The sequence below is a fragment of the Choloepus didactylus genome, chromosome 14, assembly GCF_015220235.1.
Source record: "Choloepus didactylus isolate mChoDid1 chromosome 14, mChoDid1.pri, whole genome shotgun sequence".
Classification (NCBI taxonomy): Eukaryota; Metazoa; Chordata; class Mammalia; order Pilosa; family Megalonychidae; genus Choloepus; species Choloepus didactylus.
Genome location: NC_051320.1, coordinates 37,784,176 through 37,801,820, shown reverse-complemented (window position 1 = coordinate 37,801,820; position 17,645 = coordinate 37,784,176). Strand labels below are relative to the sequence as shown.

Here is a 17,645-nt window from a genome sequence, read left to right as displayed (position 1 = left end):
CGATCGAGAAGGGCCTCGCAGTCGGCGGGTTGACCGGTGGCGGTGAGGTCGCGGAGGGTTGGTTGTCATCTCGGAGTAGGGAGCGTCAGAGGTGGCGAGTCGCTGGTACTGGACTTGCACGAACGAGGAAAAAATAGCATCCGTTTGTTTCCTTACAAGCTGGACAATTCTGCGGATAATGCAGGGTCCTAAGGTGAGAGCTAGAATAATCATTAGTAGGGGGCCGAGGAGAGGGAGGAGGTATGGGAGGAGGGGGGTAAAGATGTGGGACCAATAGCTGGTGGCTTCACGGTCTTTTTTGCGTTGTTCCAGTCCCTCTCGGACCTTTTTTAGGCTGTCCTCGGCGAGACCTGTGGAATTGGCATATACACAGCACTCTTCTCCTAGGGCGGCGCAGAGGCCTCCTTCTTTGAGGAGGAGAAGGTCGAGACCTCGGCGGTTTTGGAGCACTACCTCAGAGAGGGAATTGACAGAATTTTTAAGATGGGAAATAGCGTCTTGTAGGTGACGAATGTCCTCGTCAACAGCCACCGGGAGGTGAGTTAGGGCGGAGTCTTGACTGGCTAATGCAGCGATTCCGGTGCCAGCGCCTGCAAGACCTAGGAGGGAGGCAATCGTGAGGACGGTGATGGGCTCTCGCTTTTGCAGTGGGGCAGAAGCTGCAGTTGTTTCTAGGCGGAGGAAGAAGTCTTCCTCGCTGTGGTATAGGACCCTAGGGATAAGGACAATTAGGAGGCAAGTTTCATTAGTTGTATTGAGGGTTTGCACGTTAAGGCAGGGGGTAAGTCCTGTAGAGGAGCAGAGCCATTGGGAGGAGTTATGAGGAATGAGAAATTTTGCAGAGCTGCTGGGAGATGAGTAGTCGGCACAAGCTGTGAGGTTGGGAGAGTTACTTGAGCGAGGGCGGATGCACTTTCCTGTAAAGGAGACTGAATGAAAGGTTAGGGGGACGGCAGAGGTATTCCAATTGCATTCCGAGGGGCTGTCCTCTGTGTTTTCTGAAAAGGAGAGGTTGGAGGCAACTGGCTCATACAGGGGGGAGGAAGTGGAGAGGCAAAGCCAACAAGAGGAGGTAAGATTGGGGTTGGAGAAATTTACCGAGGTGAAGGCTGCTTGGATAAGGCCGAGGAGGGGAGAGGAGTAATGAGAGGAGGGGAGAGGAGTAATGAGAGGAGGGCAGAAAAGGTTGGGATGGTGGGGTTGGCGATGCGCTGTTTGTAGCTGAGGTGCGGTTTCCAGATGCGCTGCTTGTAGTTGAGGTGCGGCTGGAGGGCTTTCGAGCGCAGGTTTCTTCAACTCTGGAGACAAAGGTGGCGAAAGGCTTACTCGGCTCCTGGAAGAGCTTGGTGAATTTATTAGGCCGACAGGCAGAGCAGTTGGCAAACGCTCGTAAGGCGATTCCCCAAAGGATAGGCCAAAAGGCGGCAGGCGCATTAATATAGGCGGATGCATTTATAAACGCTCCCGTGCCCAAGTAGGCTTCGGGGTGATGATAGACTCCAGTGGCTGCGTCTTGCTCGCTTTGCTTAGCTGCTTCCGCCTGGAAGTGAGCACGCCAATCTACAAACTGGCCGGGGTTAAGAATGGAACGGGCAAGCGAGGCCCAGTCTTGGGGGAGGCAAAAGTTCATGGCGATATCCTGTAGTAATTGGGAAGCGTATGGGCTACCTAACCCGTCTTCCTTGACGGCCCTGCGAAGCTGCTTGATAGTATCAGAGTCAATGGGATACCAGTCATACGGTTTCTGTGGTGTGGGGGTAAGGTTAAGAGGAAAGCAGCGAAAAGCACGAGAGAAAGGAGGACGCGCTTGCAGAGGGCTTGGCGCGGGAGTGGGGGTAGGGGGAGCGTTGCCCCAAGGGTTGCCTTGAGGTGTAGAAGGCAGCCAGGGGTTGTTAGTCGGCAGGGTGGGAGGAGCGGCGGCAGCTGCCGGTAGCGGCTCCGAGGGGGAGCTCGCCGGAGGGGGAGGTGGAAGTGGGAGGCCCCAAGCGTCGCAAGACGGTGGCGCGGTGGGAGTGGCTAAGGCATAGGATGGTGGACTAGCTCTGTCCTGTGAAAGGGCGGGGCCCAAGGCATAAGATGGCGGACTAACTCCGCCCTGTGAAAGGGCGGGGTAAAGCGCATGCGGTTTCCGGCCCAGCTTAGGGCTGACATCATCGCCGGAGCACTTCCTCCCCTCGATGGAAGAAGAAGGAGGAAGTTCGCCATCTTGGCGAGGCTTAGTATTGCTTTGTTTTTGGGGGGCGACTTCAAGCGCGTTGTTAATTTGCTCGACTAAGGATTCTGTGTCCGAATCGTGGTCTACATTAGTATCGCTGTCTGAATCTGTTGGCTGGGTTGATAGGGCCTCCTTGGATTTAATGGGGCCTCGATCAGGGGGGAGGGAGCCTTGAAGGCAGGAGCGGACGGTTATTAAGGTGGGGAGCAAGCCGGGAGGGAAGCGCTTGCTCTCATGTTCCATGGCGTTGGTGACCCGATCAATAAGGCGATCATAAGTAACAGGGTCCCAAAGATGGCAAGTGGTGAGCCATGGGTTAAAGGGCAGCAGGAGGTCCCAGTATACTTGCAGCTGCCGGACAGACACTTTACAGCGATGTGTGTCTAGGAGACCAGCCAGAGCACGAACTTGGGGTGCTTGGCGTGCAGATAGACGATTACCCATAGCGGAGTGAGAAAAGAAAAAAGGGGGGTTGATTATTGAGTAAAGAAAATGAGGTAAACTGAGGAAACGGCGAGAATAGAAGGCAGGAGCCTCTAGTAGCGAGAGCAGTTTGGGGGGGGCGGTCGCAAAGAGGCACACCGCGCGAAACAAAGAAACAAAGACACAAAGGACCACAGCAAAGTAATGGAGGGGAAGAGGGAAAGCTACTGGAGGAAGAGTGTTAGGAGGAATGGGGGGGATATAGGAAGAGAAGACGAAAGGTAGTCGGGGGCAAGAGTTAGGTTAATGCGGGAAAGGAAGAGCGGCCCGGGCGCGGAGCGGCGTGGGAGGGGCGGCTCCAGACGTGGAGCGGCGAGGGAGGGGCGGCTCCGCGGGGCGGCGAGGGAGAGGCGGCCCTTACTTTGCAGGCGAGGAGAAGGGGAGCTGGAGAGGCGTCCGGGCGAGCGGGTGGTTTTACTGGACCGCTGCGTAGAGAGGACTTTTAATTCCAGGTGCCCCACGTTGGGCGCCAGTTGCGGTCGCAGTTGACTCGTCTGGGGGAGGGTGGCGGCCGGTTGCTAAATCCTAGGCTCTCAGGATTGCTCCGAGGGTACCGGCGGCGGGGGCTCTTTCCCGGAGGCGAGGGCGAGGCGGGGGACTTGGCCAGGTCCCCGGCGGGAGGCGTGCAAAGTATGGAGGGCGGCGAGAAAGGAACAGGCGGGACACGGTTCTTTTAGGGTGAAGAAACCAAGAGAGAGAGAGAGTTTATTAGGGGAGAGTACAAGCTTATATCGGGCGGTTTAGAGGGCGGGGTAGCTGTAGGGGTTAAAGGCTTGGATTGGTTCTGAGAGAGCGCGGAGGTTGATTGAAAAGGGGCGAGAGTTGCTCCGGTAACGGTGTCTGGCAACAATGTATGCGCACTGGTGGTAATGGGAGTTGCACCGGCAACGGGGAGTGTCTGGGCAAGATAAGGGGGTGGGGAAAAGGCGGTTCCCTCCAGCAAGCCTCCCCTAACAGTGGTGTATTTTGGGTGAGGAAATGGGGCCTGCCTCCGGCCTCTCTTTCCCAGGCCCGGGGGGCTGTAGAGGGCGCTGTCGCCCGTGCCCACTACCCTCCCCAGGGGTGGATCCGGTCCCCCAGCCCAGGCCCGCCAAGTTGAAGCACGTAATCAGTGTCCCGCACACATATAAAAGCTTAATATCCTGAATATATCAAGAAATCCTTCAATTTAACAACAAAAAGATAAACAGTTTAAAATGGGCAAAATACTTAAACAGACATCTCTCCGAAGAAGATATACAAATATCCAGAAAGCACATAAAAAAATGCTCAACATCATTAGCCATCAGGGAAATGCAAATCAAAACCACAATGCAATCCACATTTCACATCTATTAGAATGGCTGCTATTAAAAAAAAAAAAAAAGGGACTATAATAAGTTTTAGAGAGGATGTGGAAAAATAGGGACACTTATTCATTGTTGGTGGCAATGTAAAACAGTGCAGCCGCTGTGGAAGACAGTTTGGTGGTTCCTCAGAAAGCTAAGTATCCAACTACCGTATGTCTTAGCAATCCCACTACTAGGTATATACCCAAAAGCATTGAAAACAGTGACCTGAACAGATATTTGCACACTGATGTTCATAGAGGTGTTATTTACAATTGCCAATAAATGGAAGCAACCCAAGTATCCATCAACAATTAAAGGATACATAAAATGTGATATATATATATACAGTGGAATATTGTTCAGCCATAAAACAGGAATGAAATCATGATCCATGCAACAACATGAATGAACCTTGAAGACATTTCCTTGAGTGAAATAAGCCAGACACAAAAGAATAAATACTGTATGTTCTCACTGATTTGAAACAATTAGAACAAGCAAACTCATAGAGTCAGAATCTAGAATATAGGTTACCAGGGGACCAGGTGGGGATAGGGAATGGGAAGGTAAGGCTTAAAATGTACAGGGTTTCTGTTTGAAATGATGGAAATGTTTTGGCAGTAGATGTTGGTGATGGTAGCACATTGTGAATGCAGTTAACAGCACTGAAATATGTATATCTGAATATGATTATAAGAAGATATGTTAGACTGTTTGTATGGTAACAGAATAAAAATTAAGCCACACAGTGAGCCCCAAGTTAAATCGTGGACTTTAATTAGTGCGGTTGTAAAAATGTGCTATCATCAGTTATAACAAGTGAGCTACACTAATATAGGGTGTTGGTGGTGGGGTGGTGCATGGGAATCCTGTGTTTTATGCATGATTCTTCTGAAAACCCACAACTTCTCTAATAAAAAAAATTTTTAAGGGACTGTGTAGACAATGTAGGGTTGGAAATGAGGCATGAGGTGTGCTTCTGCTATTGGAAATGTTTCTTGTTCTGGGTGCTAGTTACATGGGTGTATTCACTTTATGAAACTTCATCAAGTTTTTAATTTATGACATGTGCACTTTTTCTGCATGTATTTTAAGATCCAGTGTATGCATCTATGTATGTTGTGATTTATTTAAAAACTTTAACGGATTACTTTAAAAAATAGACAGTGCAAGATAGTGTATATTAAGTGTATTAGGATTCTCTAGGGAAACAAATCTGACAGGAGATACGTGTAAATATTATGAAATTTTTATAAGAATTGTCTCACACAACTGTGGGGTTGCACAAATCCAAATTCCATAGGGCAGGTGACAAGCTGGGAACTCTGATGAAGATTTTCCATGAATTCCCCAGGAGAAGCTGGCTGCCTGAAGTAGAGATGGAAATTCTCCCTTCTGACTGCTGAAATCACTTCTTTTAAGGCCTTCAACTGATTGGATGAGACTTCTCTCACTGTTGAAGGCAGTCCCCTCAGTTGACTGTAGATGTAATCAGCCATAAAGGCAATCGACTCACTGATGATTTAAGTCCATGAAATGTCCTCACAGTAACAATTAGGCTAGTGCTTCCTTGACCAAGCAACTGGACCACCATCACTTGGCCAAGTTAACGCATGAACTTAACCATCACACTAATTTCAAATAAAGAGTAGAAACAATAACTGCTCTTGGAACATGGAGGAGGGCATAATAAGTACTGTTCGTAAAGTTGTCATTGAAAGAGCACTGCTTAAACAAGTTGAAAGAGGGCTTTCTAGAAAAGATAAAGCATGCAAATTTGCACTTTGTAGGGGCCACTGTGGAATATAGCTTGATGAGACAGAAGAGTTCCTTTTCTAAAGTACAAAAATAAAGTAGATATGGATTATTTGTAGATGAACCTAGTTATATGAAGTTGATTTTTTTATTGTTTTTTTTTTTATTATTTCATCCATAAGATACAGGATTCCATACACCACCCCAACACCAACACTTTGCATTGGTGTGGAACATTTTTTACAATTGATGGTAGCACTTTTTATAATTACGTTTTTTTAATCTTACAGTTGATGAAAGATTATTAAAATACTAGTAACTATGTCCATAGTTTATATCAGGTATATATTTCTTCCCAGATACCACCCTGTTACTAACACCTTGTGTTAGTAAAGTAAATTTGTTATAATTCATGAAAGAACATTCTTATATTTGTTCCATTAAATGTAGTCCGTCATCTATAATAGGGTTCACTGTGTTATACAGTCCTATGCTTCATCTTTTAATTTTTATTCTAGTAACATATATGATCTAAAGTTTTCCCTTTTAAGTTGACTTTTATCATGTGTCAGTCATTCATATTCAAAGATTTGAAGTCAGTTTATCACTTTTGTTTTAATTAGTAACTCAAAGAAAGTTTCCTTTGCATTCCCATTGCAACTATTTTAGATCAGGACTTTCTGCAGACTTGAAAGGGTATAAAATAATCTTGTTCCTACCTTTGCATATTATAAAAATAATTTATTTTACTTGTTTTTTTACTTCAAAGTTAAAGGATTTATCCCTACCCCTTACCAACTTTCCCCCTTCAAAACTAAAAGATATGTCTATAAGGGAGAAAAACTAAATGGAAAGGGATGATCTATAGTCCCTAAATAAGGAATCATCTCTAGCATAGCACTGCCCAGTAGAAATGTAATGCCAGCCACAAATGAATCACATTTGTAATTTTAAATTTTTGGTAGCCATGTTTAAAAAAAGATAAATAAGCAGGTGAAATTATTTTTAATAATATATTTTAATATATCCAAAGTATTCTCATTTCAGTGTCACCAGTATAAAACAATTTAATGAGGTATTTTTACTTTTTTTTTCATGTTAAGTCTTCAAAATTCCGTGTATATTTTACACACACAGCGCATCTCAATTTGGACTAACTGCTTTTGAGTACTCAGTAGTCACATATGGCTAGTAGCTACCATATTGGACAGAGCTACTTTACAACTACAACTGAAGATTATTGTACAGCAGAATTTAAGAAGAGAAGTTACTCTTTTTAAGAGTTTCATTTATTCATCAGAAATTTATTAAGTACCTCATATGTGCCATGTATTTAGCTTAACCCAAAACACTGCACCAAAAACTAATGGGAGATATGTCTCTGAGATTCTGTCATTAATAGGACTTTCTCATAATAAATTTTAAAATTATACTTATAAAAAATAAAAAACTGAGTTTTTTTTATATTATATGCTTTTTAAAATATGTTGACTTGCTTCAACCAAGTTTTTCTATTCAGTGGCCAAGATAATTGTGCATAATTACAGAAATGTAAAATCTTACCTAATATGGATCTAATTTCAGCCTTGAAGAGCAAAACAACATTAAACTTATTTGAAAACTTTACTTGATAGTTATTGGGTTTAAACATTAAATTGTTTATATAGGACAAGAGTGGCTGTTTTTCACGGTTTTCCAATCATGATTGATTCTTTTGTCAATTTTAGAATATGTTGACATAAAACATTTTGAAAGCTGATGAGTTCTTTAGTAGTGTACATAGAAAAAGCATTTTGTCTCAAAATTGCCATAGTCATGTTTCCTAAGAAAAAATTCTTCCTTTTGGTGCCTGCTGTACATTTTGATGGTCTAAATCATTTCTAATATTTTTATATCATAATGTTCATAATATCCCTTTGTGTTCAGATCTTAAAGATTAAATAATATTCATAGATGTTGATATCAAATGTAGGATTTGATTATTTAATGCATCCCTAATAGGAAAAGCATTGCTTAAAAGCACCCCAACTTTAACCCTTACATATATAAAAGAAAATATAAGCAGTCATTTTGTCTGTTATCAAGTAAAAGATTTAAAAATATTTAGTTTGAATTGTTAAATATCTTTGCCTTTCTGTAGACACACACACACACACATACACACAGATGTGTATATATATGTATACATTTTTTTCCTCTCTCTCTCTGCGTAGGTGTATAAAATACTAGTAAAGAAAACCTCAGAAGAAAGCTGGGTAGTGTTCAGAAGATACACTGACTTCTCTAGGCTTAATGACAAAGTAAGTACTTTAATAAATCCAAACCTGGCTTTTCAATTTTGAATTACCATCTGTTCCTTACACCTGAAACTGTTATACTTGTGGGGTTTTTTGCTTAATAATATGAGTCAGATCAAACTTTGCTAGCTCATAAGAAAATTAAATGTTTTATTTCACTTTAATAGCTTGACATCCTATCTCTTCACATAACTTCATTTTTATGAAAAAAAATTGTTTTTAGTGTAAAAATGTGAACCTTGAAAGTGCTAAAAGAAAATATAAGTGATTATTTACATAATCTTGTGGATTTGGAAAAGATGTAATCAAATTAAATGATTATGAGAGAATGACCACAAAATATTTTTTAAATATTGTATTAGTTTTCTATTGCTGCATAACAAATTAGTAGAAACTTAGTAGCTTAAAAAATATTCATTATCTCATGGGTTGGTTGGACTCAGCTGGTTTTGCTGCTTAGGGTTTCATGGGGTCATAATCAAGTTGTCCTCTAGCCTGGGCACTTATCTAGAGTCTCTGGAGGTAGAATTAGCTTCCAGGTTCCTTCAGGTTGTTGACAGAGTTCAGTTCTTTGCAGTTGTGTTGGACCAGGGTCTTCAATTCTTGCACCTGGCCCCTTCATCTTCACAGCCACCTACAGCACATCAAATTCTTCTTGTGCTTTGAATCTCTCTGACTTCCTCTTCTGCCACCAGCCAGGGAGAACTCTGTTTTTAAAGATCTTGCGTGATAAGATTAGGCTCATCTGGATAATCTTCCTCTCTTAAGGTCAACTAATTAGCAACTTTAATTAAAGCTGCAAAATCCCTTCTGCTGTGTAAAGTAGCAAAATCACAGAAGCAACATTAGAAGCAAAAGTCATAGGGTCATCTAGAATTTTGCCTATTGCACATATGAAGTAAACAGAGACAATATATAAATCTTAGTATATAAAGAGCCCTTAAAAATAAATAACAAAAAAGTGAACACAAAAGTATAAAAGTTAACAAAAGATATGAACAGAGTGAATCATAGAAAAATATAAATGATAAATTTGAAAAACATTAAATATCATAAGTACTCCAAGAAAATAAAATTAAGGGACTGCTTTTCACCTACCAAGTTCACAAGCACTTAAATGTTAGAATTATGAAGCTTCCTAGAGTACATCCTAAAGTTTTGCATAAATTTAACACACTAATCATATTTCTGGGATTTATCCTGTATAAACAATCATGAATATGGTCAACCTTTAGCTCTAAGGGTACTTATCATGGTTTTTATTTGTTGGCAGTCATGTTGTAATAGTTAAAAATTGGAGGCAACCTAAATTTTCAATAACAAAGGATTGTTTAAATGAATTGCATTTAGAATATAATAGAGAAAGAAGAGCTAAAGGAAAATCAGATGGGGCAGGTAGAGGATGGTTAATATTTGGAAGCCAAGAAAAGACCATTTTTCCAAAAGAAGTCAGTGATTTATATTGCTTCTGAGAGGCCAGCTAAGATGACCTGGGAACATCCAGAAATGACTCCCTGTTTTGACTTGTGTTTAATAGAGAAGGCTTTACTGGGCCTATTCTTTCCCATCTGCCATCTTCTCTCTCCTTCTTCCTTGAACTACTTGAAACTTCTAAAGTTAGTATATTCTTAGTCAATAAACCATATCCAAATATCAGGCAATTTTCCCCATTTCACAATGAAAAGATACAAACAAAAACTGGGGGCCACCTTGAATATGTAAGCTCTTAATGATGCAGTGATGCACAGGTTGCAGAAATATGGCCATGAGTATTAGGTTATTCTGTATATTCGACTTCAAAGCTCATGATTTTCTATTTTTGGGTTGTAGAACTAGATCAAAGCAGAACACTTTTGTGAAGTGATACATTGTTCTCAGCTAGTTTCAGGCAGCAAAGCATAGAAGCAGAGCAGGAATGTTAACAGCTCATTGTTCAGACAAGCCAAGTTCATGTGAAAATCTGGGCCAGGTTCAACCAGGCATTCATTCCTCACAATCCTTTTGTTGGAAGTCCTCAACCTGTCTGTCACTTGAAGCATGCTGCTCTGTCCTGAACTGATTGTCCTCAATATATTGTTCATGACTGGCTTTTATCATAGATTGAATCACAGTTTGCCTTTCATCTTTCTGGGGATTTTTTCATGTTTCTCCTTTGTTGGATCTTTTGTTTCCTTTATCCCCCATCTTCCTCTTTCTTGAATTAATCTTTTCTTTTAGTGGAACAAATTCTCCAGTACTTCTTGAGGAAGATTACATGTCAGGTAATGTTTTTCAGACCTTAGATATCTAAAAATATCTTTGTTCTCTCCTCATACTTCATTGAAATTTGGCCTAGGTATAAAAATCTAGGTTGGAAATAGTTTTTCTTCAGAATTTTGAAAACATTAATCCATTGTCATTTTGCTTTTAGTATTGCTATTGAGAAGTCGAAAGCCATACTGATTCCTGATCATTCGTATGTGACCTATTTTTTCTTTCCCTCGGAGGCTGTAGAATCTTCCCTGTATCCTTAGTGTTCTGAAATTTCATGATGCCTTGTTGTAGGTTTGTTTTCCTCTTTTCTTTTGAACACTCATTGGGTTCATTTAATCTGACAATTCATGTCCTTCAGTTCAGGAAAAAAAAATTACTTCATTAATGATTTCATCCTTTCTATGTTCTATGTTCTATGTTCTTTGTTCTTTCTATAACTTCTCTTCCTTATAAAATAGACCTTTTCAGCTGGCGTAATTTCATTTTCTTTTCTCCTCTTTTTTAGTCCCTTTATCCTTTTTGCTATTTTGGTGGAGATTTTTTTCATCTCTTTCTAAGAGTATCTTTTTTTATTCTCTGAATATCCTTTTTTTTTTTTTGTCATCCTATTCTTATTTCTTGAATGTAATATCTCAGTCTACTTTTTTATATTTTTATGTTTTCTTTTTCTTGTGTAGTCTGTTTTTATCTGAGTTACTTTTTTTCTCTTTGTCTTTATCTTCCATTTTAGAGAGCTACATACTGATAGTAATTCTTGGTTGTCTGATCTAATTAAAAAATGAGTACCAAAAGCCAATTGGAGTCTCTGACTGCATGGGTAAGCATCACTGTAGGGGGATTTTGCTGATTTGGAAGTTTCTAGAGATCTTCTGATGTCAGTATCTTTGGGTCTTCCTCTTGGGTTGACCAAGTCTACAGAGAACTACCTTCTAATCATCTGCCTGGTGCTGCCAGTTTCCTAAGTAATTTGAGGACTCTGTAATACAGATTTAGTTGAAATAGATTTTCCTACACCCCAGCTTTTCTTGACTCTACTAAGTCAGTTGCCTCTATTCTCTCTGCATTTTAGTTTTCAAAATATTGTTGTATGGTTTTTTTGTTCTTCACTCTAGCTTTAGTGAGGCTTCACAAAGAAACAGAATTAATGGGTGTGCTCAATTTTCCATCTGACACCAGGAAACATGTGTGTTACTGTTTTGAAGGCTTGTTTATAGAAATATCAAACACCTATTTTGGTGTAATTTTCCCAGGAAATATATTGTCTTAATTTAATGAAATACAAAAGCTAGCATTGTTTAAAGTTATTTCAAGCTAATGTATATTTCCCAAACTGTAGTTTGTTGTTCAAAATAAAATAATTGAGTAAGTATACCATAATATAAAGAGTGTGAGAACTTAATTATGGGACATCTCCCTCTTTTCTGAAAGTAATTTCTTTAAGGAAAAGAATCTAACCATATATTTGGACATATGTGGCATTTAAAATGTAAGGTATAAATTAATAAAAAGACTTATTTTTCCCTTATGACTTCTATTATTTTCATTGAGGATACCTTAAATAACAAAATCCGAGGGCAAAAATATCTTGTTTAATTTGGAAATCAAGTTGTCCAAGTTACTTTTCTAGTTCTAGTCTTGTTTATTTTCTCTTCACATATTTATAGAAATACAGACAGAATTTTATTTGTTACAGTTCTACTTAGCATTTTACCTTTTGTTAGTCTTTTTTTCCTACCTTGTGATATTTGATTTTGTACTTAAGTATAGAAATGTGGATGTACATGGTTTTGTCTCACACATTTATTTATCGAACATAATATTGTTGACTGCTTGTTATAGAGCAGGCACTATGCTAGACATTGGGGATACAACTGTGAACAAGGCATAATCATTGCAGTCTAATCAAATGATTTTCCATCTTAGCTAAACAATGGACTCCCTAGGAAAGCTATAAAAAAACCTAATTCCCAGGCCACATCTGACTAATTAAATTCAAATTTGTCAAAGGTAGAACACAAGCATTAATATTTTTTACAGCTCCTTGAGTGATTCCAATAGCCAAGGTTTAGAATCACTGGTCTAGTTGAAGAGTCCAAAATTAAATATTAATTACATTTTGATAGATATCTTTAGGAAAAATAAATGAATAGTTTGAGAATGAGAGTCAGATTATCTTTCCAAAAATGAACACAGCAAAATTTTCAGTCCCACTTATTCTTTCAGAATCTTGCCATACTCCATCAAATGGTAGAGTCTATTTCCCCTCCCTTTGAATCTGAGTGGGCTTGTGACTATCAAACCAATAGAGGACATATGATTTTCAAGGCTAGATCATGAAAAGTGTACAGCTTCCTCTTAGCTTCCTCTCTTGGGTGCTTCTCTTTGAAGCCCAGGACACACAGGCCATGGCTGATAGTCCCAGCTTAATTAGGGAATTTGAAGCCTTGAGAGCATCCCTTTCTTTTACAGCCATATCCAGCATATTTAGGAGCAACCAGCCAATATCATTATACTTTTTAATGCCACAAATTTAAACTCCACAAAACCCAGAGCTTTGCCTCTTATAAGCATTTGAGTAGTCATATCCAGTGGTGATATTTTGCATTCATTTATTGCCAACTTGTGCTGTGGACTATCAGTGCCATCTTGATTGTTGGAAATAAAGTCATTAGTGCCTTTGAATTCAGTTTAGAGAACCAATTCCAAAAATGCTAGACCCAATTCAGATATTTCATCCTTAAGATTCTGTTTCTCAAGAACCTCTCCTAGCAATAAAGGGTTCTCTAGGGAAATAAAACAGATAGGAGATAGATAGATAGATAGATAGATAATGTAAATATTATGAGATTTTTTAAACAGAAATTGGCTCATTCAACTGTGAAGATGGACAAGTCTAAATTCTGTAGGTGAGGCTGCAAGCTGGAATCTCCAATGAAGTTTTTTGATGAATTCCCCAGGAGGAGCTGGCTGGCTGAAGTAGAAAGGGAAATTCTCCCTTCTGACTGCTAAAATCATCACTTCTCCTCTTAAGGCCTTCACCTGATTGGACAAGACTTCTCTCAGTGTTGAAGTCAGTATCCTCAGTTGATTGTAGATGTAATGAACCATAAATTCAATCAACTTACTGCTTTTTTAAATCTAGAAAATCAATTCCCTTTAAAAATTGGGCCACCACTTGCTTGACCAAACAACTGGCCATCATAACCTGGGCAAATTGACAAAAGAATGTATAAATTAGACTTAACCTAGCCTAGAAGGTTGGAAAAGGCTTCTCTATGAAAGTAAAATTTAAGCTGAATGTGTGAAATGGATCATGAACCAAAAAGTATATGCTAAAACTACAGAATTTTTCAAAGAAAACTTTTAGGAGCAACCAGCCAACATCATTTACAACATTGGGGTAAGCAAAGATTACATAGTACCTAAAAAAGCACAAACCATAGCAGAAAAAATTGATAAATTAGTTAACATTATAAATAATTTGCTCTAGTAAGACTCTGTTTAGAAAATGAAAGGCCACAGTCTGGTAGAAAATATTTGAAATACATATATTAACTCCCCCCACAAGGGACGTGACCCCCAGGGGAATGAATCTCCCTGGAGACATGCTATGTGACTCCAGAATGAGCCTGGCCCTGGCAGTAAGGGATTGAAAATGCCTACTTGACCAAAAGGGGGAAAAAAGAAAGGTAACAAGCTGAGCTCACAGTGGCTGAGAGATCCCCGGTAGAGTTGAAAGGCTATCCTGGAGGTTTCTCTTAGGCAAGCTCCAGCTAGACATCCCAAATGGCCACAGTATGCCATGCCCTTACCAAAAGTAATCCCCAAATACCTAGGTCCCTACCTGGGATTCTAGAAAAGATTCACTCATTAAGTTTTGTCTTTCAGAAACTTAAATCCACCAGAGTGTTCCTATGCCAGACAAGTCCTAAAACCCAGAGGCCACAGCATCTTTAAGATCAACAATCAGATGCAGCCCCCTTCCCCATATGTCGACATCCCCTTTCAATATGAATAAGTTAGGGTATTCACTGCCTAGACTCCCCTGGAGATAGAGATTAATCGAGAGAAAGGGGTAGCAACGAACAAGACAATATTTAACAAAGGTCTATGTATACTGAAACTTTATATAAATATATATATATTTAGATGCTGGGATGTTGAAATAGCTGAAAGGAGGTAAATGACATGATGGAACTATAACCTATAACGTCTTTTGAAATTTGCTCTATAGCTACTAATTGAACTGTGCTTTGAAAGTCTTCACCTTTCTATATATACCTTATATTACATAATAAGGAAAGAACTGAAACTGTGGAAATGTAACCCATAACAACTTTTGAAATTACCTATGTAACTGCTTCTGGAGCTGTGCATCGAAAATTAACACCTTTCTCTATGTATGATATATTTTACAATGATGGAAATAGCTGAAGTTGTGGAATTGTGACCCATGACATTCTTTGAAATTTGCTCTCTAGCTACTTGTTAAATCGTATTTTGAAAGTTATCACTGTTATGTATATACATAATGCATTAAAAAAAAGAAATATGGGAGAACCTAAGATGGTGGCTAGGTGAGACAGGGCAAAAAAACACCTCTGTGAAAAATACTAGATAAAAACCAGAAAGTGACCCAGAACACCAGTTTCAGTGATGCACCAGCTGGACAAGGTCTGCTAAAACCACAGGGAATGTGCACTTGGTGAAACTGGGAGTCTGCATTCTGAAACAAGTGAGTGAGCTGGCTGAAAGTCCCACGGCCACGCTGTGGTGTGGGGAAACTGGGGGTTGGCATTTGGAGACGGACTAGTTCTTTTAAAAAACAAAAAAACAAAAAAAAACCAGGAGCGGCTGCAGTTATGACAGTGAGGCCCACGCAGTGAAGCACTGCAGGAGCGAGCTGTTCCAACCTGTCGGTGTCTGGCGTGGAGGATAGACCATTGCTGATTCCCTCAGGGCCAGGGGGCTAGAGGGGAGAGCCAAAAGGAGAAAGAAACCACGCTGCTTGCAGCTGGTTCCCTGGCAGGCTGGAGACACTCCTGCCCGGGGCCGTGCCCACAGCCCAGGGCCGCACCAGGAAGCACACGTCACAGTATTGGCTGTGGACAACGGCCTTGGGTGCATACACAGCTAGTTGTCCCAGAGCTGGGAAGGCAGAGCTGTGTGAAAAGGGGGGGAGGGGTTGAGACGCCCGATTCAGCCATCTTTGCATCAGGCTGGGAGCGCCCCTGCACGGCCCGGTGGCCCAGGGCTTGCCTTGAGGGACGGCGCGCACTTGTGGCGTAGCACTGCCTTCCCTCAGCAGAGGTCCTGGAAGATCACAGCTGAGAAAGGGGCCCGCTTGGAAAACCCAGGGACACTACGTCAATGCTGGCGACTTGTGGGTCAGCGGCAGAGACAATCTGGGGCAAACAAAAATGAAGGCTTAGACTCTTGCAACAGCCTTGAATCTCTGGGAACACCCGGGAGGTTTGAGTATTAAAGCTGCCCTGCCTCCCTAACCACCCAGACACACACCCCACATTCAGGGCGGACAGCACCAAAAACACACCCAAACTGAGTTCACCAATTGAACCCCACATGAATCATTTCCCCACACACCACAAAGACAAAGTTGAGGAGAACTGACTTGAGGAGAATAGGTGACTCGCAGACACCATCTGCTGGTTAGTTAGAGAAAGTGTACGCCACCAAGTGGTAGTTCTGAAAAATTAGACTGGTATTTTTTGCAACTTGAAAGAACCCTATTAAGCAAAGCAAATGCCAAGAGGCCAAAAGCAACAGAAAATCTTACAGCATATGATAAAACCAGACGATATGGAGAACCCAATCCCAAACACCCAAATCAAAATATCAGAAGAGACACAGTACTTGGCGCAATTAATCAAAGGACTACAATCAAAGAACAAGAGCATGGTACAGGATATAAAGGACATGAAGAGCATGGCACAGGATATAAAGGACATAAAGAAGACCCTAGAAGAGCATAAAGAAGACATTGCAAGAGTAAATAAAAAATAGAAGCTCTTATGGAAATAAAAGAAAATGTTGGCCAAATTAAAAAGACTCTGGATACTCATAATAGAAGATTAGAGGAAGTTGAACAACAACTCAGAGTCCTAGAGGTCCACAGAACAGAAAATGAAAGAACAAAAGAAAGAATGAGGAAAAAAATTGAAAAAATTGAAATGGATCTCAGGGATATGATAGATAAAATAAAACGTCCAAATTTAAGACTCATTGGTGTCCCAGAAGGGGAAGAGAAGAGTAAAGGTCTAGAAAGAGTATTCAAAGACATTGTTGGGGAAAACTTCCCAAACCTGCTACACAATATAAATACACAAAGCATAAATGCCCAGCAAACTCCAAATAGAATAAATCCAAATAAACACACTCCAAGACATATTCTGATCGCACTGTCAAATACTGAAGAGAAGGAGCAAGTTCTGAAAGCAGCAAGAGAAAAGCAATTCACCACATACAAAGGAAACAACATAAGACTAAGTAGTGACTACTCAGCAGCCACGATGGCAGTGAGAAGGCAGTGGCATGACATTTAAAATTCTGAGAGAGAAAAATTTCCAACCAATGATACTTTATCCTGCAAAACTCTCCTTCATGTTTGAGGGAGAGCTTAAATTCTTCACAGAGAAACAAATGCTGAGAGATTTTGCCAATAAAAGACCTGCCCTACTTCAGATACTGAAGGGAGCCCTACCAACAGAGAAACAAAGAAAGGAGAGAGAGATACAGAGAATTTTAACAGACATATATAGAACCTTACAACCCGAATCACCAGGACACCCATTTTTCTCTAGTGATCATGGATCTTTCTCCAGAATAGACCATACGCTGGAACATAAAACAAGCCTGAATAAATTAAAAAAAAAAAAAAAAAAAAAAAAAAAAAAAAAAAAAAAACGAATATATTCAAAGCACGTTCTCTGACCACAATGGAATACAAATAGAAATCAATAATTTTTTATTTGTAACTCTACTATTTACTTCCTACATGATATAAAATACACAAGCTCTAATGACAAATCAATGGTTTTAGACTCAATGTAAAATATGTAATTTTTGACAAGGACTATATAAAGGTGGGGGAATGGAGGAGTATAGGAACATAGTTTACAGGTCCTATTGAAGTTAAGTTGGTATCAAAGAAAAACAAGATTGTTATGGATTTAAGAGGTTAATTTTAAGCCCCACAGTAAACACAAAGAAATTATCAGAGAATATGACCATAGAGATGAAAAGTAGAGTATGGGTTATGAGAAGTGGGGGAAGGGGCAATGGGGAGTTAAG

At 40.3% G+C, this 17,645-nt stretch overlaps 1 protein-coding gene across 4 annotated transcripts in view; it reads left to right on the top strand.

Annotated features, from left to right (window-relative positions):
• Positions 1 to 17,645, top strand: part of SNX16 (sorting nexin 16) — a 46,215-nt gene that overhangs the window by 12,142 nt on the left and 16,428 nt on the right. For all 4 annotated transcript variants that reach the window (XM_037803145.1, XM_037803144.1, XM_037803143.1 and 1 more), the window contains one exon: positions 7,998 to 8,084. In XM_037803145.1, the coding sequence (XP_037659073.1) occupies positions 7,998 to 8,084 (87 nt within the window). The remainder of the gene's footprint in view (positions 1 to 7,997; positions 8,085 to 17,645) is intronic.